At 59.2% G+C, this 22737-nt stretch overlaps 1 protein-coding gene across 1 annotated transcript in view; it reads right to left on the reverse strand.

Annotated features, from left to right (window-relative positions):
- Dnah17 (dynein axonemal heavy chain 17) overlaps positions 1-22737 on the reverse strand; it is a 104709-nt gene that overhangs the window by 28742 nt on the left and 53230 nt on the right. Inside the window, exons 44-55 of the mRNA XM_042667148.1 lie at positions 20989-21271; positions 20707-20880; positions 20307-20514; positions 19746-19911; positions 17277-17379; positions 8403-8550; positions 7984-8075; positions 6595-6756; positions 6269-6433; positions 4772-4963; positions 1193-1459; positions 275-436 (exon numbers count right to left, since the gene is read on the reverse strand). Of these exons, the coding sequence (XP_042523082.1) occupies positions 275-436; positions 1193-1459; positions 4772-4963; positions 6269-6433; positions 6595-6756; positions 7984-8075; positions 8403-8550; positions 17277-17379; positions 19746-19911; positions 20307-20514; positions 20707-20880; positions 20989-21271 (2122 nt within the window). The remainder of the gene's footprint in view (positions 1-274; positions 437-1192; positions 1460-4771; positions 4964-6268; positions 6434-6594; positions 6757-7983; positions 8076-8402; positions 8551-17276; positions 17380-19745; positions 19912-20306; positions 20515-20706; positions 20881-20988; positions 21272-22737) is intronic.

Genomic DNA, 22737 nt, shown 5'->3' on the forward strand with positions numbered 1-22737 from the left:
GGTCACCCCGGGCCGGCCCAGCTCCCCACTGATCACTCAGCCTCTCCTCCTGTCAGATCTCAGGTGTCCTGACTTTCCCCAGACATCTGGCCTGCCTTGCTCCGAGACCAGCCCTGGAGCTGTGTCCCGGAAGTGGTTCAAGGGGGCCTCAGTTTTAATTCTGGTTCATTTGAAAATGTGTTCAACCAATGAATGCATGCTCTTTTGGTTTCTGTGCAGAGCCCTGGCTGGGCCTGGGGGCTGGGAATCTGAACCCGTGCCATCTCTGCCTTACCTGGATACCCTCCGTTTCCTGCAGGAAGCGAGCGCTGACAGACACCAAAGCGTCCTCCGGCCACTCATGGAACCAGTTGATGGCCGTGCAGTTGACCACGGCAGGGAATTTCCTGGCTCGCACTCGAAGGATGGAACCCACGGGGGAGAAACACAGGATCACCTAGAGGTGAGACACGGGGGAGGCACAGGATCACCTAGAGATGAGATGCGGGAGAGAAACACAGGACCACCTAGAGATGAGACGCGGGCCCGAGCGTCCCCGGCCTGGGGAAGCAGTCCTGCGTTGGGGTGTGAAGGGCGGCCAGACCCCAGCGTCACCCTGACGGTGCTGTGAAGGAAAGCGCAGACGAGGGAGAGGTGGGGAACGGGCCTCCATGCAGGGCGGATGGAGGTTGGGGACCAGGAAGCTGCAATCCCTCCTATGAGGGCTTCCCCCCAGGCCCTGAAGGACAGCACCTAGCCTTGAAGAGGCAGCTGAGGAGGCGGCTGTGGGATCTCTGGTCCCACGGTTAGGATCTACCAAGGGAACTGTGGGCCAGAGACAACGCTGGACGGGATGCTGGTTCTTACAGCATCTGTGACCACCACAGATGCCTACCAGGGCTGGGGTTGACCTCTGCCAGGGACAGTCACTCTACCTGAACTCCGAGGACAAACCCCAGGCTCCCGGGGGCTCTCAGCTGTACCGGACGAGTCCAGGAGTGCTGATAGCCAAGCAGTGTCTACCTCCTTACACTTGCTTAAGTGAGGAAATACTTTCTCCAGCCCTGAGCTAGCTCTGACAGCATGCATTGAACAATGTCCAGGCTTGAGCCCCCCCTTCTCCCTCTCCCCATGGCCCCCAGTAGCCTGGGAAGAGACGGTCTCAATTCAGGGGGGCACAGACTCAAGCCTTGGGGTGCTGGGGGGGTCTTACCTTAAGCTGCTTGCGCACCTTCTCGATGAAGAACTTCCAGCATGCCTCCCGCGTGTCCGCCACGCCCACGGACTTCACCTGCGGCCGCATGGAGGAGATGATGTTCTCTACCTCGTCGTCCGCGAACAGCCCAGGGATCTCCCCCGAGGCCAGCAGGTCGTTGATGAGCACCAGGAACTGCTCCTCTGCCACCTGGGAGTCCGTCATGAGGAACACTGAGGGCACGTTCTTCACCGCCGCCTTGATGTACTGTGCGGCCAGGTCCAGCTAGACACAACAGAGACGCACCGAGTCCAACACCAGAGGCCGCTGGCCACAGCCCTGCTGGAGCCCAGGCGGGGTTGGTGCACCGCCCGGGTGGCACTGCATTCAGGCCCAAAGAGCAAAGACACAGCTACACTGCAGCCACACGGCTGCCCAGGAGGCTGGGAGCTGAGGGTCGACGTTTGCAGCCAGCCTGGGCAGGAAAGCCCGTGAGACGCTGACTCCAAGCAACTAGCAAAAGCTGAGGGTAGGGCCGTGGCTCAAGCGACAGGCGCTAGCCTTGCGTGAGCAGCACTGGGGGCAGCGCCCAGACCTTGAGTTCAAGCGACAGGCGCTAGCCTTGAGTGAGCAGCACTGGGGGCAGCGCCCAGACCTTGAGTTCGAGCCCCAGGACCTCCCCCGACCCCTAATCACCCCAAAACCAGACAATAAAGGCACTGCTGGCTACTCATGGAAGACACTAGCTGGTTGTGGTGCCTCACGCCTGAAGTCCTAACTACTTTGCAGGCCACGGGCCCCGCGAGCACGCGGTACGCTTCCCGCCTCTTCTGCACCTGACGCTGCCCTCGCCCTTTCCTTTCGCACATCTGCGGGCCGGGGAGGCCAGGGAGCGGCTCCGGCTCGGGGAAATGAGCCGCCCCCCCTGGGGGAGGGGGATGGGGGGTGAAGGATGTGTGGAGGGGGCAGGGAACATCTGAGGGTTCCCCACGCGGCATCCCACAGCTGCACACCCACACGCTGCCGGCCTTTGTGGGGTCACCAGGTGCAGACCTTCCCCCCTTCCCCCCGTTCCGTTTTTCTCTGTCTTCGTGGCCTTGGCTCGACCCTGGGACGGGGCAAGTTTCCCGCTCTGGCCCCGTGCTGTGTCAGGACCACTGTCCTGTCCACGCTGTGCCATGCCGGTCACATCCGACATGGGAGGCCTGGGCTCACCGCCTGCACCAACACGCACACCTCGGACAAGAGACTGGTGTGGATGAAGATGCTGCTGCTGCAGGGGGGGGTGGTGCGGGTGATGGTTCTCCTGAGACCGGATCTCAGAGCCGCTGTGGCCGAGGACCCCAGAACAATGCTAGGACCCAACACCCGCCATGGGTCCTGAGGCAAGTGCTCAGGAAAAAAATCCCCACCGAGGCAGAGCAAAGAGAACGGGGCGCTCAGGAGCCTAAATCAGTGCAGTTCAGCTAACAGACTGGAGGAAGCCCAGCACGGTACACAGCTCCGGATGGAGACTCCAAGCAGCATCAGGCCAGTGCGTAAGCCTGGCACCGACTCCACAGTCCACAGAGACGTTCCTCACCCACGGGCTCCGGAGGCCCAATGTGCAAAGACTCTCTCCAGGACTTAACACCTGATGGCAGCCAGGCGCCGGAGGCTCACGCCTGTCCTCCCAGTGACTCAGGAGGCTGAGATCTGAGGATCTCGGTTCAAAGCCAGCCCGAGCAGGAAAGGCTGTGAGACTCTTATCTCTAATAAACCATTAGAAAACCGGAAGTGGTGCTGTGGCTCAAACGGTAGAGCGCTTGCCTTGAGCTGAAGAGTGCAGGGACAGCGCCCAGGCCCAGAGTTCAAGACCCACCCACGACCAACCAAAACAAAATAAACAACGTCTGGCAGCCCCTTACCAGAGGCTAGTGGCTGGCGCAGTGGCCGGCGTGGCTTGTTCTTGTCCCCACCACCCCGACTCTCCTAGTGTCTACGGGACCCCAATCCCTGAGCTCCAGACCAGATCCACGTGAGCCCCCTGGCTGCAACTGGTACAGGGCCTGTGACACAGGGAAGGTTCCTGAGGTGGGTCTGGCGTGGTCCTGGCCCCACCGAGGCGGCCCTGGCACGGACGCAGGGGACATGGCTGCATGGGTGCTTAGCTTGGTCCAGGTCTCTTCTCAAGCTTGGTGAATTGCTTTGGACTAAGAGTGTTTGATGCACCTGCAGCTTCCTGTGAGAGCAAATTTCCGGGAAGGAGAAATCAATGGAACGCCTCTGCTGCGTGCCGTGGCTGTGGGAGAGCTGCTTTTCCACTAATGTCTATTTAATTCGAAATGCAGCCGCCAGAATCTCAGGCATGTGGAACAACACCCAGCAATGGTTTTGAATTCCTTTGTGTGTGTGTGTGTGTGTGTGTGTGTGTGTGTGTGTGTGTGTGTGTGTGTGTGCCCGTTCTGGGGCTTGAACTCAGACTCTGTCCCTTGGCTTTTGCTGCTCAAGGTTGGCACTCTACCATTTGAGCCACAGCTCCACATCTGGCTTTTTGAAGGTTCATTGGAGATGAAGACTCTTGGACTTTGCTGGCTGGGCTGGCTTTGAATGGTGGTCCTCAGATCTCAGCCTCCTGAGTGGCTGGGATGACAGGTGTGCACCTAGGTGCCCAGTTGGCTTTGCGTGCTTTAATCTGGAGAACTGGGGACAATTTAGGATGCCCAGTGACTGGGAGCCAAATCCCTTGACCTCTCTGATGCTGTGGACATCATGGGATGGCTGCTAGGCGCCCTGGCGTAGCCAGCCGCTCTCTCCTGCCTGGGACAAGGATGGCAGTGTGGTGGCATGCTGTCTGTGTGAAGGAAGTGGTGGCAGCATGCTGTCTGTGGGTGGCATGGTGGAGGCGTGGTAGCACAGTGTCTGTGGGATGATGGCGTGGTGGTGTGGTTATCTGGTGTGTATAGTGGAGTGGTGGCACAGTATCTGTGGGATGATGGCATGGTGGTGTGGTTATACGGTGTGTGTGGTGGCGTGGTGGCACCGTGCTGGGGGATGGAGGCGTGGTGGTGTGGTGACATGGTGTGTGGTGGTGTGGTGACACGGTGTGTGTGGTGGTGTGGTGACACGGTGTGTGTGGTGGCGTGGTGGCACGGTGCTGGGGGATGGAGGTGTGGTGTGGTGACACGGTGTGTGTGGTGGCGTGGTGGCACCGTGCTGGGGGATGGAGGCGTGGTGGCATGGTGACACGGTGTGTGTGGTGGCGTGGTGGCACGGTGCTGGGGGATGGAGGTGTGGTGTGGTAACACGGTGTCTATGGGATGATGGCATGGTGGTGTGGTGACACGGTGTGTGTGGTGGCGTGGTGGCACGGTGCTGGGGGATGGAGGTGTGGTGTGGTGACACGGTGTGTGTGGTGGTGTGGTAACACGGTGTCTATGGGATGATGGCATGGTGGTGTGGTGACACGGTGTGTGTGGTGGCGTGGTGGCACCGTGCTGGGGGATGGAGGCGTGGTGGCATGGTGACACGGTGTATGTGGTGGCGTGGTGACACGGTGTCTGGGGGGGGTGGCGCTCCCCTCTCTTCCCCCGCGGGTCAGTTGACTCGCACCCTCACCTTGAGGTCTGGGATGGCGTAGCCCTTCTTGAGCGTGATCTGGAACACGTCCAGGGCGCTGATGTAGGCGGCCAGGCGGGAGAGGCTCTGCTTCCCGCTGCCACCCACGCCCACCAGCAGGGCGTTCCCTCGAGGGCCCTCCAGGATGCGGTTAATCCTGCAGATGTGGGACACGGCGTCCTCGAACAGCACCTGCAGAGACCGGAGGGCATGTAGGTGGCTGTGTGGAGCCCACGGCCTTGCCATGCAGCCCAGTCGTCCCTTGCTCGGTCAAGAGTAACCCAAAAGCTGGGCACTGGTGGCTCACGCCTTCCATCCTAGCTACTCAGGAGGCTGAGATCCGAGGATCCCAGTTTGAAGGCAGCCCAAGGAGGAAAGACCATGCATGAGACTCTTATTTATCCCTAATCTCCAAAAAAAGCTGGAAGGGGAGCCTGGCTCAGATGGTAGTGTGTTAGCCTTGAGCAAAAATGCTTAGGGATATGGTCTGGGCCCTGAGTTCAAGTCTCAGGACCCAGACAGGGGATGAGGGAGGAGAGAAGAGTAACAAGAGAATTTAAAGGAGGCCGGGTGCTGGTGGCTCACGCCTGTAATCCTAGCTACTCAGGAGGCTGAGATCTGAGGACCAAGGTTCAAAGCCAACTCAGGCAGGAAAGTCCATCAGACTCTTATCTCCAGTAAGCCACCAGAAAACTGGAAATGATGCTGTGGCTCAAGCAGTAGAGCACTTGCCTTGAGCTGAAGAGCTGAGGGACAGCGCCCAGGCCCAGAGTTAAGACCCATGACCGAAAACAAAAAAAGAATTAAGGGGGCTGGGAAGATGGCTCAGTGGTAGAGCGCTTGCCTTGCATGCATGAGGCCCTGGGTTCAATTCCTCAGCACCACATAAACAAAAATAGAAAAAAGCCGGAAGTGGCGCTGTGGCTCAAGTGGTAGAGCGCTAGCCTTGAGCTAGAGCTGAGGGACAGCGCCCAGGCCCAGGGTTCAGGCCCCATGACCAGACTCCCCCCCCAAAAAAAGAATTAAAAAGAAAATAAGAGAAATAATTACTTTAGAAGCCCTGACTAATTTATTAGTTCCTGTTAGCTTTCTACTGTGCCTCATGTATATCTGTATGTCTGCGTCCGTTTATGCTAACACTGGGCCTTGAACTCAGGGCCTTATGCCCTCACTTGGCTGTTTCAAGGCTAGAGTTCTACCACTTGAGCCATGCCTCCACTTCCAGCTCTTTGCTGGCTCATTGGTGATAAGAATCACTCAGATTCATCTGCCTAGGCTGGCCTCAAACTGCTCCTCAGATCTCAGCTTCCTGAGTGGCTAGGATTACAGGCGCGAGCCACAGGTGCTGGACTGCTTTATCCTAAGTTGTTATGTGTAGGAAGAAACAGGTCTGGACAGGCACTCGGGTCTTGGCAGGGGCAGGGGCTCCCCAGGACAAGGGGACTGTTCTTCAGGGAGACAGAAGAGAAGTCCTCTCCACGGCCCAGACCCGCTCACCAGGTTCATGACAGCGTTCACTTCGTTGTAACTGTCCAGGACGTCCACCAAGAGTTTATTCAGCTGAGCTGTGTCTGTCACAGGGTAGTATTTGGGATCTCCAATCCCCTGGGCAAAGTGGCAGAAGATATTTGGCTTGGCAAATAAGAGTTCTTCTCCGAGTTCCTAGAAATAAGAGTGCAGCTACTTCCATACCAAAATAGGAGTGGAGATTCTGCCATATTTCGCCACCAGGGTCAGCTAGCTGCCCCGGCCCTCGGCCAAGGTGGCCCCAAGGGCGCTCACCATGGCCCCCGCTTGCATGGGAGGCCGCTGGCCTGACTTACATCAAAGAACTTCTTGGTGGAGGCCACGGTGACTCGGTGTAACGTCTCCTGGTCTTTCTCGTCTACCATTTTGTCGCCGTACACCCGTTCGGCCTCGTGCAGCCACAGGCGGACGAGGTCCAGTGGGGTTTTCAGAATCTCTCCTAAGGAGAATAAGAGGCCCTGCCGCGCCCCCATGGGATGCTCAGTGTCTCTGGCTGCCTTGTAGGGGTCCAGTGTGTGTGTGTGTGTGTGTGTGTGAGAGAGAGAGAGAGAGAGAGAGAGAGGGAGAGAGACAGAGACAGAGACAGAGCAGAGAGAGGCACCTGTCCGGTTGTTGGCTCTGCTTTGACTTTGGCCCCAGAAAGCCCCTGGTGGCTGAGGTCACACCCAGCTTGGAGAGTGTGGCCGTGCCCCGTGGGCTGTCCTCACAGGACAGGGCTAAGGTCTCCATGCTCTATCCTCCTGTGGGGAGCACAGTGTGGAGGAGCAGGGAGGCTAAGCACAGGGAAGAGAGCGGCGCCCACAGGCTCCGGCGCCCATGCTCTGGGGACGAGACCTGGCTCAGCCTGGGGGGGGGGCAGAGAAGCGGAGGGGCGGAGGGGCGGGGGTGGGCCGGAGGGGTGGAGGGGCGGAGGGGCGGAGGGGCGGGTGGGGGCCTGGCTCAGCCTGGGGGGGGTGGGCCGGAGGGGTGGAGGGGCGGAGGGGCGGAGGGGCGGGTGGGGGCCTGGCTCAGCCTGGGGGGGGTGGGCCGGAGGGGCGGAGGGGCGGAGGGGCGGGTGGGGGCCTGGCAGCCCATGTGCTGTGCCCCGTGAGGGCACAGAGCCCATTTTGTGGAGTGTGTACTCCAGGAACAGAAAGCGCTAGGGACAGGACACGTGCACAGGCCGTGCACTCTGAATGACGGAGCGGGGTGTGAGCACGCGGGATGCTGAGGGGCTCTGTGAGGGCTGGGTGCGTGGTGGACACCTCCCACCCACGGAGTGGGAGGCTACGCGCCAGGCCTAATGCCTAACTCAGAATAGACAGTCCACGAGCAAAAGGAAACGCAGCCACCGACACGACTCATTATCATCACAACTGTCACCATCTCAACCACCACCACCGCCACCAAAGCATCCTCACCACCACCACCACCACCACCACGGACCATTCTTACTTCTACCATCACCACAAAACCATCATCACCACCACCACTGTTACCACCACCCTCACCACAAATCATCATCACCATCATCACCATCATCACCACCGTCTCTACCAACACCACCACGCTTCCCACCACCAGCCTCACCGCCTCCCTCCATCTGCCCTCTCTGCTCTCTCCTTGGAGCTGCAGGGGAGGGGAGCGCCGAGGGGCGGGGTCTCGGCCACGGGCCGGAGCATGACGTAACGGCTAAAGAGCGGTACCTGGAAAATGTTGGACAGGTCCCTGAGGTTGAAGATGTAATGAAACTTGATGGCCGTGGGTAGGAACGTGGTGGCGACCTTCTGATGCAAGGCTGTTACAGGGAAAGAAAGGCACACGGATTTGCACGCACTCCTGATGGGCTCAGGGAGCGCAGGCCCAAAGTTCTACAGCCAAGGCCTAGGAAGTGGTGCCAGCTTGAGGATGCAATCAGCCGGGCCTCTAGGAGGGGGGCAGGGCAGCCCGTAACTCACCCCTGTGCTCCGCAGCTCCCGTCCCCCGCCCCCCTCCCCCCCGCCCAAGCGACCATACTCCACACAGCCATCGTTCCAAGAAAATGTATTGCTGCCAAAGGATAAATAAAATATTTACCAGGGGAAACATGCAGGTGTTACCCACAGGCGGAGGCTGGCCATCTTACCTAGGGCCGAGGCCACGAGCTGGCTGCTCATCCTCTGGACGACCAGGGAGGCCGAGCGGTAGGACAGGTGCTGCGACAGGATGGTGCTGTAGATGGTGCTGAGGGCCTCCTGGCCCGGGAAGCTCACGGCAAACACGCAGAAGTGACGCTGCCCAAGGCAGCCCCTCTGTCAGGCAGCCCTCGGGGGGGGGGGGGGGCGGCTCTGGCCAGGGCCAGCTTCTCAGAGAGCAGGACCACCCCCTCCCCCTCTCCCCTCCCTTCCCCCCACACCCCCATCCCCTGGCCCATTGCCCAATGTCCCCAGGGCCCCGGCGGGATGGGCACTTGCCCCTCTCTGTCCCTGGCTAGAAAATTGCATCAAACCCTGATTAAATGTAAAGCACTCCAGCTGATGTGATGCTGTTAAGACAACCATTTGACACCAGGTGCCGGGGGCTCTCGCCTGTAATCCTAAGTACTCAGGAGGCTGAGGTCTGAGGATCGCATTTGGCAGCTGGCCCAGGCAGCCAAGTCGAGGCTCATATCTCTAGTAAACTACTTTTTTAAAAAAAGTGATGGCTCTGGTGGTAGAACATTAGCCTTGAGCAAATAAAGCTAAGGGGCTGCGCTCAGATGCTGATTCAAGTTTCAGGACCAGCACAAAGCAAAACAAAACATCAACAACAAGATCACTTGAGGAAGCGAAAGTTCCAGCTTCAGCCCTAGGAGAGCGGCCGGGCCCTCCAGTCTCCCGGGGAGGAGTCTGGCTTTAGGCCAGGCCTCCACAGGCTCTGGGCTTGGAGGGAAGGGCCGCGAGGGCGGGCATCACTCCTTAGGTGCAGTGCAGTACAGTGTTCAGTGGATGCACCAAATACTGCATGGGATGCACTACACTGAGAAAGTGTGTGTGACGTGTCTGCAAGTCAGGTTTCCCTCTGTATTGTCCACTATGAAATGTGGCAGCTCTCTGTGGGCACGGGAGGCCTGGTCAGCCCCTTGTCCTTCCTGTCCCCTGCCATCCCCCCTAGTTTCCTGACACTAGGAAAGGCTGTTTCTAAAGAATTCCTGCCTGAAGCTCTCACATCCCAACCATGGCAGGCTGAGAGGTGGTGTGCCTGTGACTGTGGTGTGACTGTGCTCGCCTGTGACTGTGGTGTGACTGTGCTCGCCTGTGACTGTGGTGTGACTGTGCTCGCCTGTATCTGGCTGTGGTGTGACTGTGCTCGCCTGACTGTGGTGTGACTGTGCTCGCCTGTGTCTGACTGTGGTGTGACTGTGCTCGCCTGAGACTGTGGTGTGACTGTGCTCGCCTGTGACTGTGGTGTGACTGTGCTCGCCTGTATCTGGCTGTGGTGTGACTGTGTTCGCCTGTGTCTGTGGTGTGACTGTGCTCGCCTGTGTCTGACTGTGGTGTGACTGTGCTCGCCTGAGACTGTGGTGTGACTGTGCTCGCCTGTGACTGTGGTGTGACTGTGCTCGCCTGTGACTGTGGTGTGACTGTGCTCGCCTGTGACTGTGGTGTGACTGTGCTCGCCTGTGTCTGACTGTGGTGTGACCGTGCTCGCCTGTGACTGTGGTGTGACTGTGCTCGTCTGTGTCTGGCTGTGGTGTGACTGTGCTCGCCTGTGTGTGACTGTGGTGTGACTGTGCTCGCCTGTGACTGTGGTGTGACTATGCTCGCCTGTATCTGGCTGTGGTGTGACTGTGCTCGCCTGACTGTGGTGTGACTGTGCTCGCCTGTGTCTGACTGTGGTGTGACTGTGCTCGCCTGTGACTGTGGTGTGACTGTGCTCGCCTGTGACTGTGGTGTGACTGTGCTCGCCTGTGACTGTGGTGTGACTGTGCTCGCCTGTGTCTGACTGTGGTGTGACCGTGCTCGCCTGTGACTGTGGTGTGACTGTGCTCGCCTGTGTCTGTGGTGTGACTGTGCTCGCCTATGACTGTGGTGTGACTGTGCTGGCCTGTGACTGTGGTGTGACTGTGCTCGCCTGTGACTGTGGTGACTGTGCTTGCCTGTGACTGTGGTGTGACTGTGCTCGCCTGTGACTGTGGTGTGACTGTGCTCGCCTGTGTCTGACTGTGGTGTGACCGTGCTCGCCTGTGACTGTGGTGTGACTGTGCTTGCCTGTGTCTGTGGTGTGACCGTGCTCGCCTATGACTGTGGTGTGACTGTGCTGGCCTGTGACTGTGGTGTGACTGTGCTCGCCTGTGACTGTGGTGACTGTGCTGGCCTGTGACTGTGGTGTGACTGTGCTCGCCTGTGACTGTGGTGTGACTGTGCTCGCCTGTGACTGTGGTGTGACTGTGCTCGCCTGTGACTGTGGTGTGACTGTGCTCGCCTGTGACTGTGGTGTGACTGTGCTCGCCTGTGTCTGTGGTGTGACTGTGCTCGCCTATGACTGTGGTGTGACTGTGCTCCCCTGTGTCTGTGGTGTGACTGTGCTCGCCTGTGAATGACTGTGGTGTGACCGTGCTCGCCTGTGAATGACTGTGGTGTGACTGTGCTCGCCTGTGTCTGACTGTGGTGTGACTGTGCTCGGCTGTGACTGTGGTGTGACTGTGCTCGCCTGTGAATGACTGTGGTGTGACCGTGCTCACCTGTGTCTGACTGTGGTGTGACCGTGCTCGCCTGTGTCTGACTGTGGTGTGACCGTGCTTGCCTGTGAATGACTGTGGTGTGACTGTGCTCGCCTGTGACTGTGGAGTGACTGTGCTCGCCTGTGTATGTGGTGTGACTGTGTTCGCCTGTGACTGTGGTGTGACCGTGCTCGCCTGTGACTGACTGTGGTGTGACTGTGTTCGCCTGTGACTGTGGTGTGACCGTGCTCGCCTGTGAATGACTGTGGTGTGACTGTGCTCGCCTGTGTCTGACTGTGGTGTGACTGTGCTCGGCTGTGACTGTGGTGTGACTGTGCTCGCCTGTGAATGACTGTGGTGTGACCGTGCTCACCTGTGTCTGACTGTGGTGTGACCGTGCTCGCCTGTGTCTGACTGTGGTGTGACCGTGCTTGCCTGTGAATGACTGTGGTGTGACTGTGCTCGCCTGTGACTGTGGGGTGACTGTGCTCGCCTGTGTCTGACTGTGGTGTGACTGTGCTGGCCTGTGACTGTGGTGTGACTGTGCTTGCCTGTGTCTGACTGTGGTGTGACTGTGCTCGCCTGTGACTGTGGAGTGACTGTGCTCGCCTGTGTATGTGGTGTGACTGTGTTCGCCTGTGACTGTGGTGTGACCGTGCTCGCCTGTGACTGACTGTGGTGTGACTGTGTTCGCCTGTGACTGTGGTGTGACCGTGCTCGCCTGTGTCTGACTGTGGTGTGACTGTGCTCGCCTGTGACTGTGGTGTGACTGTGCTCGCCTGTGTCTGACTGTGGTGTGACTGTGCTCGCCTGTGTCTGCCTGTGGTGTGACTGTGCTCGCCTGTGTCTGTGGTGTGACTGTGTTCGCCTGTGACTGTGGTGTGACCGTGCTCGCCTGTGACTGACTGTGGTGTGACTGTATTCGCCTGTGACTGTGGTGTGACCGTGCTTGCCTGTGACTGACTGTGGTGTGACTGTGCTCGCCTGTGACTGTGGTGTGACTGTGCTTGCCTGTGTCTGACTGTGGTGTGACTGTGCTCGCCTGTGACTGTGGTGTGACTGTGCTCGCCTGTGTCTGTGGTGTGACTGTGTTCGCCTGTGACTGTGGTGTGACCGTGCTCGCCTGTGTCTGACTGTGGTGTGACTGTATTCACCTGTGACTGTGGTGTGACCGTGCTTGCCTGTGACTGACTGTGGTGTGACTGTGCTCGCCTGTGACTGTGGTGTGACCGTGCTCGCCTGTGACTGTGGTGTGGCTGTGCTCGCCTTTGACTGTGGTGTGACTGTGCTTGCTTGTGTCTGACTGTGCTCGCCTGTGACTGTGGTGTGACTGTGCTCGCCTGTGTCTGTGGTGTGACTGTGTTCGCCTGTGACTGTGGTGTGACTGTGCTCGCCTGTGGCTGACTGTGGTGTGACTGTGTTGGCCTGTAACTGTGCTGTGACCGTGCTCGCCAGTGTCTGACTGTGGTGTGACTGTGCTCGCCTGTGACTGTGGTGTGACTGTGCTCGCCTGTGACTGTGGTGTGACTGTGCTCGCCTATGGCTGACTGTGGTGTGACTGTGCTCGCCTGTGTCTGACTGTGGTGTGACTGTGCTCGCCTGTGACTGTGGTGTGACTGTGCTCGTCTGTGACTGTGGTGTGACTGTGCTCGCCTGTGACTGCGGTGTGACTGTGCTCGCCTGTGTCTGACTGTGGTGCGACTGTGCTCGCCTGTGACTGTGGTGTGACTGTGCTCGCCTGTGACTATGGTGTGACCGTGCTCGCCTGTGTCTGACTGTGGTGTGACTGTGCTCGCCTGTGACTGTGGTGTGACTGTGCTCGCCTATGGCTGACTGTGGTGTGACTGTGCTCGCCTGTGTCTGACTGTGGTGTGACTGTGCTCGCCTGTGACTGTGGTGTGACCGTGCTCGCCTGTGTCTGACTGTGGTGTGACTGTGCTCGCCTGTGTCTGACTGTGGTGTGACTGTGCTCGCCTGTGACTGTGGTGTGACCGTGCTCACCTCTGACTGTGGTGTGACCGTGCTGGCCTGTGACTGTGGTGTGACCGTGCTCGCCTGTGACTGACTGTGGTGTGACTGTGCTCGCCTGTGACTGTGGTGTGACTGTGCTCACCTGTGACTGTGGTGTGACTGTGCTCGCCTGTGACTGGTGTGACCGTGCTCGCCTGTGACTGTCTGTGGTGTGACTGTGCTCGCCTGTGACTGTCTGTGGTGTGACTGTGCTCGCCTGTGACTGTGGTGTGACTGTGCTCGCCTGTGTCTGTCTGTGGTGTGACTGTGCTCGCCTGTGACTGTGGTGTGACTGTGCTCGCCTGTGTCTGACTGTGGTGTGACTGTGCTCGTCTGTGTCTAACTGTGGTGTGACTGTGCTCGCCTGTGACTATGGTGTGACTGTGGTGTGACTGTGGTGTGACTGTGCTCACCTGTGACTGGTGTGACTGTGCTCGCCTGTGTCTGTGGTGTGACTGTGCTCGCCTGTGACTGTGGTGTGACTGTGCTCGCCTGTGTCTGACTGTGGTGTGACTGTGCTCGGCTGTGACTGTGGTGTGACTGTGCTCGCCTGTGAATGACTGTGGTGTGACCGTGCTCACCTGTGTCTGACTGTGGTGTGACTGTGCTCGCCTGTGGCTGACTGTGGTGTGACTGTGCTGGCCTGTGACTGTGGTGTGACTGTGCTCGCCTGTGTCTGACTGTGGTGTGACTGTGCTCGCCTGTGACTGTGGTGTGACTGTGCTCGCCTGTGACTGTGGTGTGACTGTGTTCACCTGTGACTGTGGTGTGACTGTGCTCGCCTGTGTCTGACTGTGGTGTGACCGTGCTCGCCTGTGACTGTGGTGTGACTGTGCTCGCCTGTGTCTGACTGTGGTGTGACTGTGTTCGCCTGTGACTGTGGTGTGACCGTGCTCGCCTGTGACTGTGGTGTGACTGTGCTCGCCTGTGTCTGACTGTGGTGTGACCATGCTCGCCTGTGTCTGACTGTGGTGTGACTGTGCTCGCCTGTGTCTGTGGTGTGACTGTGCTCGCCTGTGACTGTGGTGTGACTGTGCTCGCCTGTGTCTGACTGTGGTGTGACTGTGCTCGCCTGTGACTGTGGTATGACTGTGCTCGCCTGTGACTGTGGTGTGACTGTGCTCGCCTGTGACTGTGGTGTGACTGTGCTCGCCTGTGTCTGACTGTGGTGTGACCGTGCTCGCCTGTTACTGTGGTGTGACTGTGCTCGCCTGTGTCTGACTGTGGTGTGACTGTGTTCGCCTGTGACTGTGGTGTGACCGTGCTCGCCTGTGACTGTGGTGTGACTGTGCTCGCCTGTGTCTGACTGTGGTGTGACCATGTTCGCCCGTGTCTGACTGTGGTGTGACTGTGCTCGCCTGTGTCTGTGGTGTGACTGTGCTCGCCTGTGACTGTGGTGTGACTGTGTTCGCCTGTGGCTATGGTGTGACTGTGCTCGCCTGTGACTGTGGTGTGACTGTGCTCGCCTGTGACTGTGGTGTGACTGTGCTCGTCTGTGACTGTGGTGTGACTGTACTCGCCTGTGACTGTGGTGTGACTGTACTCACCTTTGACTGTGGTGTGACTGTGCTCGCCTGTGTCTGACTGTGGTGTGACTGTGCTCGCCTGTGACTGTGGTGTGACTGTGCTCGTCTGTGACTGTGGTGTGACTGTGCTCGCCTGTGACTGTGGTGACTGTGCTCGTCTGTGTCTGACTGTGGTGTGACTGTGCTCGCCTGTGACTGTGGTGTGACTGTGCTCGCCTGTGACTGTGGTGTGACTGTGCTCGCCTGTGACTGTGGTGTGACTGTGTTCACCTGTGACTGTGGTGTGACTGTGCTCGCCTGTGTCTGACTGTGGTGTGACCGTGCTCGCCTGTGACTGTGGTGTGACTGTGCTCGCCTGTGTCTGACTGTGGTGTGACTGTGTTCGCCTGTGACTGTGGTGTGACCGTGCTCGCCTGTGACTGTGGTGTGACTGTGCTCGCCTGTGTCTGACTGTGGTGTGACCATGCTCGCCTGTGTCTGACTGTGGTGTGACTGTGCTCGCCTGTGTCTGTGGTGTGACTGTGCTCGCCTGTGACTGTGGTGTGACTGTGCTCGCCTGTGTCTGACTGTGGTGTGACTGTGCTCGCCTGTGACTGTGGTATGACTGTGCTCGCCTGTGACTGTGGTGTGACTGTGCTCGCCTGTGACTGTGGTGTGACTGTGCTCGCCTGTGTCTGACTGTGGTGTGACCGTGCTCGCCTGTTACTGTGGTGTGACTGTGCTCGCCTGTGTCTGACTGTGGTGTGACTGTGTTCGCCTGTGACTGTGGTGTGACCGTGCTCGCCTGTGACTGTGGTGTGACTGTGCTCGCCTGTGTCTGACTGTGGTGTGACCATGCTCGCCTGTGTCTGACTGTGGTGTGACTGTGCTCGCCTGTGTCTGTGGTGTGACTGTGCTCGCCTGTGACTGTGGTGTGACTGTGTTCGCCTGTGGCTGTGGTGTGACTGTGCTCGCCTGTGACTGTGGTGTGACTGTGCTCGCCTGTGACTGTGGTGTGACTGTGCTTGTCTGTGACTGTGGTGTGACTGTACTCGCCTGTGACTGTGGTGTGACTGTACTCACCTTTGACTGTGGTGTGACTGTGCTCGCCTGTGTCTGACTGTGGTGTGACTGTGCTCGCCTGTGACTGTGGTGTGACTGTGCTCGTCTGTGACTGTGGTGTGACTGTGCTCGCCTGTGACTGCGGTGTGACTGTGCTCGCCTGTGTCTGACTGTGGTGCGACTGTGCTCGCCTGTGACTGTGGTGTGATTGTGCTCGCCTGTGACTGTGGTGTGACTGTGCTCGCCTGTGTCTGACTGTGGTGTGACCGTGCTCGCCTATGACTGTGGTGACTGTGCTCGTCTGTGTCTGACTGTGGTGTGACTGTGCTTGCCTGTGTCTGACTGTGGTGTGACTGTGCTCGCCTGTGACTGTGGTGTGACTGTGCTCGCCTGTGACTGTGGTGTGACTGTACTCACCTTTGACTGTGGTGTGACTGTGCTCACCTGTGTCTGACTGTGGTGTGACTGTGCTCGCCTGTGACTGTGGTGTGACTGTGCTCGTCTGTGACTGTGGTGTGACTGTGCTCGCCTGTGACTGTGGTGTGACTGTGCTCTTCTGTGACTGTGGTGTGACTGTACTCGCCTGTGACTGTGGTGTGACTGTGCTCGCCTGTGACTGTGGTGTGACTGTGCTCGCCTGTGTCTGACTGTGGTGTGACTGTGCTCGCCTGTGACTGTGGTGTGACTTTGCTCGCCTGTGACTGTGGTGTGACTGTACTCACCTTTGACTGTGGTGTGACTGTGCTCGCCTGTGTCTGACTGTGGTGTGACTGTGCTCGCCTGTGACTGTGGTGTGACTGTGCTCGTCTGTGACTGTGGTGTGACCGTGCTCGTCTGTGACTGTGGTGTGACTGTGCTCGTCTGTGACTGTGGTGCGACTGTGCTCGCCTGTGACTGTGGTGTGACTGTGCTCGCCTGTGTCTGACTGTGGTGCGACTGTGCTCGCCTTTGACTGTGGTGTGACTGTGCTCGCCTGTGTCTGACTGTGGTGTGACTGTGCTCGCCTGTGACTGTGGTGTGACTGTGCTCGCCTGTGACTGTGGTGTGACTGTGCTCGCCTGTGACTGTGGTGTGACTGTGCTCGCCTGTGTCTGACTGTGGTGTGACTGTGCTCGCCTGTGACTGTGGTGTGACTGTGCTCGTTTGTGACTGTGGTGTGACTGTGCTCGCCTGTGACTGTGGTGTGACTGTGCTCGCCTGTGTCTGACTGTGGTGCGACTGTGCTTGCCTGTGACTGTGGTGTGATTGTGCTCGCCTGTGACTGTGGTGTGACTGTGCTCGCCTGTGTCTGACTGTGGTGTGACCGTGCTCGCCTATGACTGTGGTGACTGTGCTCGCCTGTGTCTGACTGTGGTGTGACTGTGCTCGCCTGTGTCTGACTGTGGTGTGACTGTGCTCGCCTGTGACTGTGGTGTGACTGTACTCGCCTTTGACTGTGGTGTGACTGTGCTCGTCTGTGACTGTGGTGCGACTGTGCTCGCCTGTGACTGTGGTGTGACTGTGCTCGCCTGTGTCTGACTGTGGTGCGACTGTGCTCGCCTGTGACTGTGGTGTGACTGTGCTCGCCTGTGTCTGACTGTGGTGTGACTGTGCTCGCCTGTGACTGTGGTGTGACTCTGCTCGCCTGTGACTGTGGTGTGACTGTGCTTGCCTGTGTCTGACTGTGTTGTGACTGTGCTCGCCTGTGACTCTGGTGTGACCGTGATTGCCTGTGGCTGACTGTGGTGTGACCCGCACTCACCTGCAATCGAGGGTCAATGGTGAAGGACCCTGCAGTGGGGTTCATACAAGCCACGTACTGACAGTTATGGACGTCCTTCAGCGTCAACTTCTGCCTGTCATACCTGCAGGTGGCATGGGGGACACTGGGCTGGAGGGAGGACAGTGTGAACACTGACTGGCTGGAGGGAGGGCAGTGTGAACACTGACTGGCTGGAGGGAGGGCAGCGTGAACGCTGACTGGCTGGAGGGAGGACAGCGTGAACGCTGACTGGCTGGAGGGAGGACAGCGTGAACGCTGACTGGCTGGCTGGAGGGAGGACAGCGTGGACGCTGACTGGCTGGAGGGAGGGCAGCGTGGACGCTGACTGGCTGGAGGGAGGGCAGCGTGGACACTGACTGGCTGGAGGGAGGACAGCGTGGACGCTGACTGGCTGGAGGGAGGGCAGCGTGAACGCTGACTGGCTGGAGGGAGGACAGTGTGAACGCTGACTGGCTCGCTGGAGGGAGGACAGCGTGGACGCTGACTGGCTGGAGGGAGGGCAGCGTGAACGCTGACTGGCTGGCTGGAGTGCAGCGTGGACGCTGACTGGCTGGAGGGAGGGCAGCGTGGACGCTGACTGGCTGGAGGGAGGGCAGCGTGGACGCTGACTGGCTGGCGGGAGGGCAGCGTGGACGCTGACTGGCTGGAGGGAGGGCAGCGTGGACGCTGACTGACTGGCTGGCGGGAGGGCAGCGTGGACGCTGACTGGCTGGAGGGAGGGCAGCGTGAACACTGACTGGCTGGCGGGAGGGCAGCGTGGACACTGACTGGCTGGAGGCGTCATCCTTGCCCTGCCCCTGCCTCCATATACAGCGGTCACATCTGCACAGCTGGTGTTACTTCATGCTCTGAAGGGAACTTCTGAGCCCAAGGCAGTGGGTCCCTGAGCACAGGCCTTTGGCTTAGCTGCCACCCCCACCCTGTCCCCATGTCAAAGCTCACAGCCCATGCATCACGGGCTAGGCCACAGGCCCACACTATTCATGGGGCTCCACTCTGACCCAATCACATACCTGAGTCCCGCCCCACCCATGGCCCCACCCTGCAGAGCAATGGCCCCACCTACCCACTGGCCACACCCCCACAGAGCTGAGTCCCTGCCTACCCAGTGGCCACTCCCCCACAGAGCTGAGTCCCTGCCTACCCAGTGGCCACACTCCCACAGAGCTGAGTCCCTGCCCACCCACTGGCCACACTCCCACACAGAGCTGAGTCCCTGCCTACCCAGTGGCCACACCCCCACAGAGCTGAGTCCCTGCCCACCCACTGGCCACACTCCCACACAGAGCTGAGTCCCTGCCTACCCAGTGGCCACACCCCCACAGAGCTGAGTCCCTGCCCACCCACTGGCCACACCCACACAGAGCTGAGTCCCTGCCTACCCAGTGGCCACACCCCCACAGAGCTGAGTCCCTGCCCACCCACTGGCCACACCCACACAGAGCTGAGTCCCTGCCTACCCAGTGGCCACACCCCCACAGAGCAGTGGCCCCGCCTACCCACTGGCCACACCCCCAGAGCTGAGTCCCTGCCCACCCACTGGCCACACCCCCACAGAGCTGAGTCCCTGCCCACCCACTGGCCACACCCACACAGAGCTGAGTCCCTGCCCCCCCACTGGCCACACCCCCACAGAGCTGAGTCCCTGCCCACCCACTGGCCACACCCCCACAGAGCTGAGTCCCTGCCCACCCACTGGCCACACCTCCACAGAGCTGAGTCCCTGCCCACTCACTGGCCACACCCCCACAGAGCTGAGTCCCTGCCCACCCACTGGCCACACCTCCACAGAGCTGAGTCCCTGCCCACCCACTGGCCACACCCCCACAGAGCTGAGTCCCTGCCCACTCACTGGCCACACCCCCACAGAGCTGAGTCCCTGCCTACCCAGTGGCCACTCCCACACAGAGCTGAGTCCCTGCCTACCCACTGGCCACACCCCCACACAGAGCTGAGTCCCTGCCCACCCACTGGCCACACCTCCACAGAGCTGAGTCCCTGCCCACCCACTGGCCACACCCCCACAGAGCTGAGTCCCTGCCCACTCACTGGCCACACCCCCACAGAGCTGAGTCCCTGCCTACCCAGTGGCCACTCCCACACAGAGCTGAGTCCCTGCCTACCCACTGGCCACACCCCCACACAGAGCTGAGTCCCTGCCCACCCACTGGCCACACCCCCACAGAGCTGAGTCCCTGCCCACCCACTGGCCACACCCCCACAGAGCTGAGTCTCTGCCCACTCACTGGCCACACCCACACAGAGCTGAGTCCCTGCCTACCCACTGGTCACTCCCCCACAGAGCTGAGTCCCTGCCTACTGAGTGGCCACTCCCCCACAGAGCTGAGTCCCTGCCCACCCACTGGCCACTCCCCCACCGAGCTGAGTCCCTGCCCACCCACTGGCCACACCCCACCGAGCTGTGGCTCCGCCCCTAGCCCTCCTCACCAGTGCCCATGGTCCATGTGCTGTCGAATGAGCGTGTGCGGGGCCACCGTGCCGTACTTGTCTACCTCTGGCATATTCATGTCGTCGATGAAGTAGATCAGCTTCTTGGTGCCTGGCGGCCCGTAGTTCCTTCCAGATTTTTTCTCCAGAGGCTTCTCCAGCACCCCTGGGGGCAGAGGGAAAGGGTCAAGGAGCCACCGCCACCCGAGTCTGGGGCGGCCAGCAGGCGGGCTCAGGAGTGTGCACACCCAGTGGGGCAGGGCTCCCTTTGAGGAGCAGGGGTCTGTGCTAGGCAGTGGCCACGCTGGCTGGCTGCTGGAGCAGACCACAGGCTGGGAGGCCGGGGTGCGGGGGACGGCACCAGGCCAGCCCTGGGGCCAGCGGAGGTGGGTGTGGGCTCTCCCCGCAGGCCTGGCACCTCGTCCGGCCCTCACTGCCCGGGCCCTTCCCAGCAGGGGGGTGGGGGCCCCACGTCCTCAGGCCGAGGTGGGGCTGACAGAGACACAGACAGGTGGGGGGCGGCCGTGCGGACCGGGCGTGCTGCGCGCAGCTGGGGCTCACCCTGCAGCATGGCGGAGGTGGTGTAGAAGTTGAAGGGCACCGCCTGCACCAGGTAGTCGTCCGTGCCCAGGCTCTCCAGCTTGTCCCCCATCAGCACCGACTTGCCGGTGCCCGCGTTGCCCACCAGCATCACGGGCCACGACTTGGCCATGAGCAGGTCAATGAAGTAGCGGATGCGGATGGTTTCTGTGGTGTGGACCAGGGAGGCCTGGGGGGGCGGGCGGGAGGAGAGGGCACAGGTCGGCTTCCGCCTCCCTCACCTGTGCGCATCTCAGAAGCCCGCTCCATGCCGGGCATTGGTGGGAGACCTGCTCCTGAGAGCCCTGGCCATGGACGTTGCAGGCTTGGGTGGGGGAGGGGACACGCCCTGCTCCCCGGGCCACTGCCCGCGGGGCGCTACCTGCAGCGGGGTGTCAGGGTCCAGCTCAAAGGCCGGCACCTTGTCTGTCCACGGCATGAATTTCTTTGTCTCAGGGTCAATGTAGTAGTCAAAGATGGTTCCTTGGGAAGGGAACTTGATGGTTTTGAACTCATTGATCCACCATCTGCTGAACTCCACCCGATAATCTATAAGCTGTTCAAAATCAAACACACAAAGGGACCAGCTAGCTAAGTGGGCCGCCGCCGAGGTCCCTGGCTTTGGGGGTACGGGGTGGGGGGCTGGGTCCCCGCCGGGCTTCACCTGGTCCTGGAACATGGCGCCCCCGAAGGACCAGAAGCAGGCAAACACGAAGTAGAGCTCATACAGCTCCTTGGGCGAGTCGGGCGGGGCGATCTTCTCGGTGAGGAGGCACTCCAGCAGGTACAGGATCATCTGCGTGATGGTGATCTCGGGGATGGGCGTGATCCGCTTGAAGCCAAACCGCAGCTTGTCCAGGCACGTGGGCAGGTACTTGTCGAACAGGATGGTCAGGTTGGCCTTCTCAGACTGCACCTTGCGTCTCTCGATCCAGCTGCTCACCACCCTGGGGAGGTCCGGGCCGTGGCTGCTTCCGGTTCACATGCAGCCCCCTTCCTGCCACAGGAAGCGCCTCCCACCTCTCCTCCGTGGCCAGCCGTAGAGCCAGGGCTCCGCCCGGCTGCAGACCCTAACAGAGCCCAGTGAGGCTTCTGGGCAGTGGAGCCCGTGTGCTTTCTCTGAATTGGTAGCTCTGGGGGTGCCCTAAGCCTGGAACAACCGGGGACTTTCCTGCTGCCACCCTGGACGCATCAGCCCCTCTTCCCTCAACGAAGCTAGTGTGAAGCTGAGGGGCAGGGGATGAAGAGAGAGGAGAAAAGTCTCATGCCATCATCTGGGGTGGTGTACTCTTTTTTTTTTTTTTTTTTTCTTCCAGGGCTGAGGACCGAACCCAGGGCCTTGTGTGCGCCAGGTGGGCGCCCTTCCGCTGGGCTAAACCCTCAGCCCCTGGGGTGGTGTAGAGAGAAGGCGGGGATAGGAAGGAAGGGTAAGAAGTGGGGATCAGGGCTACCCTATGACATCATTCAGACTTCTGGATCCAGCCCTGCCTGAAGCTCCCACCTAGTGACTTCTAAGTGTGTGTGCGCACGCGTGACTGGGGATATATCTCTGGCAGAGAGCATGTTTGCTATTTACAAAGCTCTGGTATCATAAGAAAACAAAATGAAATCAGTGAATTACAAGACTGGTTCTTCAAGGTGATAAACACAATTGATAAACCTTTAGCTGATCCGACCAAAAGGAGAAGATGGATTAACCAGATAAACAAAATCAGGGCTGAAAAGGGAGATATGATAACAAATACACACACGGTCCTGAGCATTATGGAGGAACACTGAAAACCTTCACGCAAGCAAACCAGTAGACACAGACTTATTTCTATATAACCCACCTGATTCCCAGAAGAATTCAACAAAGACCTTTAAAGAAGACCAAACACCAACAATCCTTGAACTGCCCCAGGAAATAGGAAGGAAGAATCACCACCAAACTCCCTGTATGGAGCCCTCTTTAGATTCATCCCCAGACTAGACAGAAACACAACAACAACAAAAGGGAATTATAGGCCAATAGCTTTAACACAGAACTTCATATATGCCAACTCAATAAGTGTAATAACGGCACTTAAACAGAATCAAGGATAAGTCACATAATCATCTCCATAGAAGCAGAGAAAGAAAGCCTTTGACACAATCCAGTAGCCTTGCTTATAATAAAGCTCTAGAGAAGCTAGGAACAGAAGTAACATACCTCAGCATAATGGCTTATTTTGTGGCAAACCTAGTCAATAACATTTTAAATGGTAAAAAAAAAAAAACCTGAAAGCATGGGCTGGGAAGGTGGCTCAGTGGTAGAGCGCTTGCCTTGCATGAATGAGGCCCTGGGTTCGATTCCTCAGCACCACATAAGCAGAAAAAAAAGCCGGAAGTGGCGCTGTGGCTCAAGTGGTAGAGTGCTAACCTTGAGCTGAAG

Source organism: Dipodomys spectabilis, unplaced genomic scaffold, assembly GCF_019054845.1.
Source record: "Dipodomys spectabilis isolate Male_0828 unplaced genomic scaffold, ASM1905484v1 ptg000379l, whole genome shotgun sequence".
Taxonomy (NCBI): Eukaryota; Metazoa; Chordata; class Mammalia; order Rodentia; family Heteromyidae; genus Dipodomys; species Dipodomys spectabilis.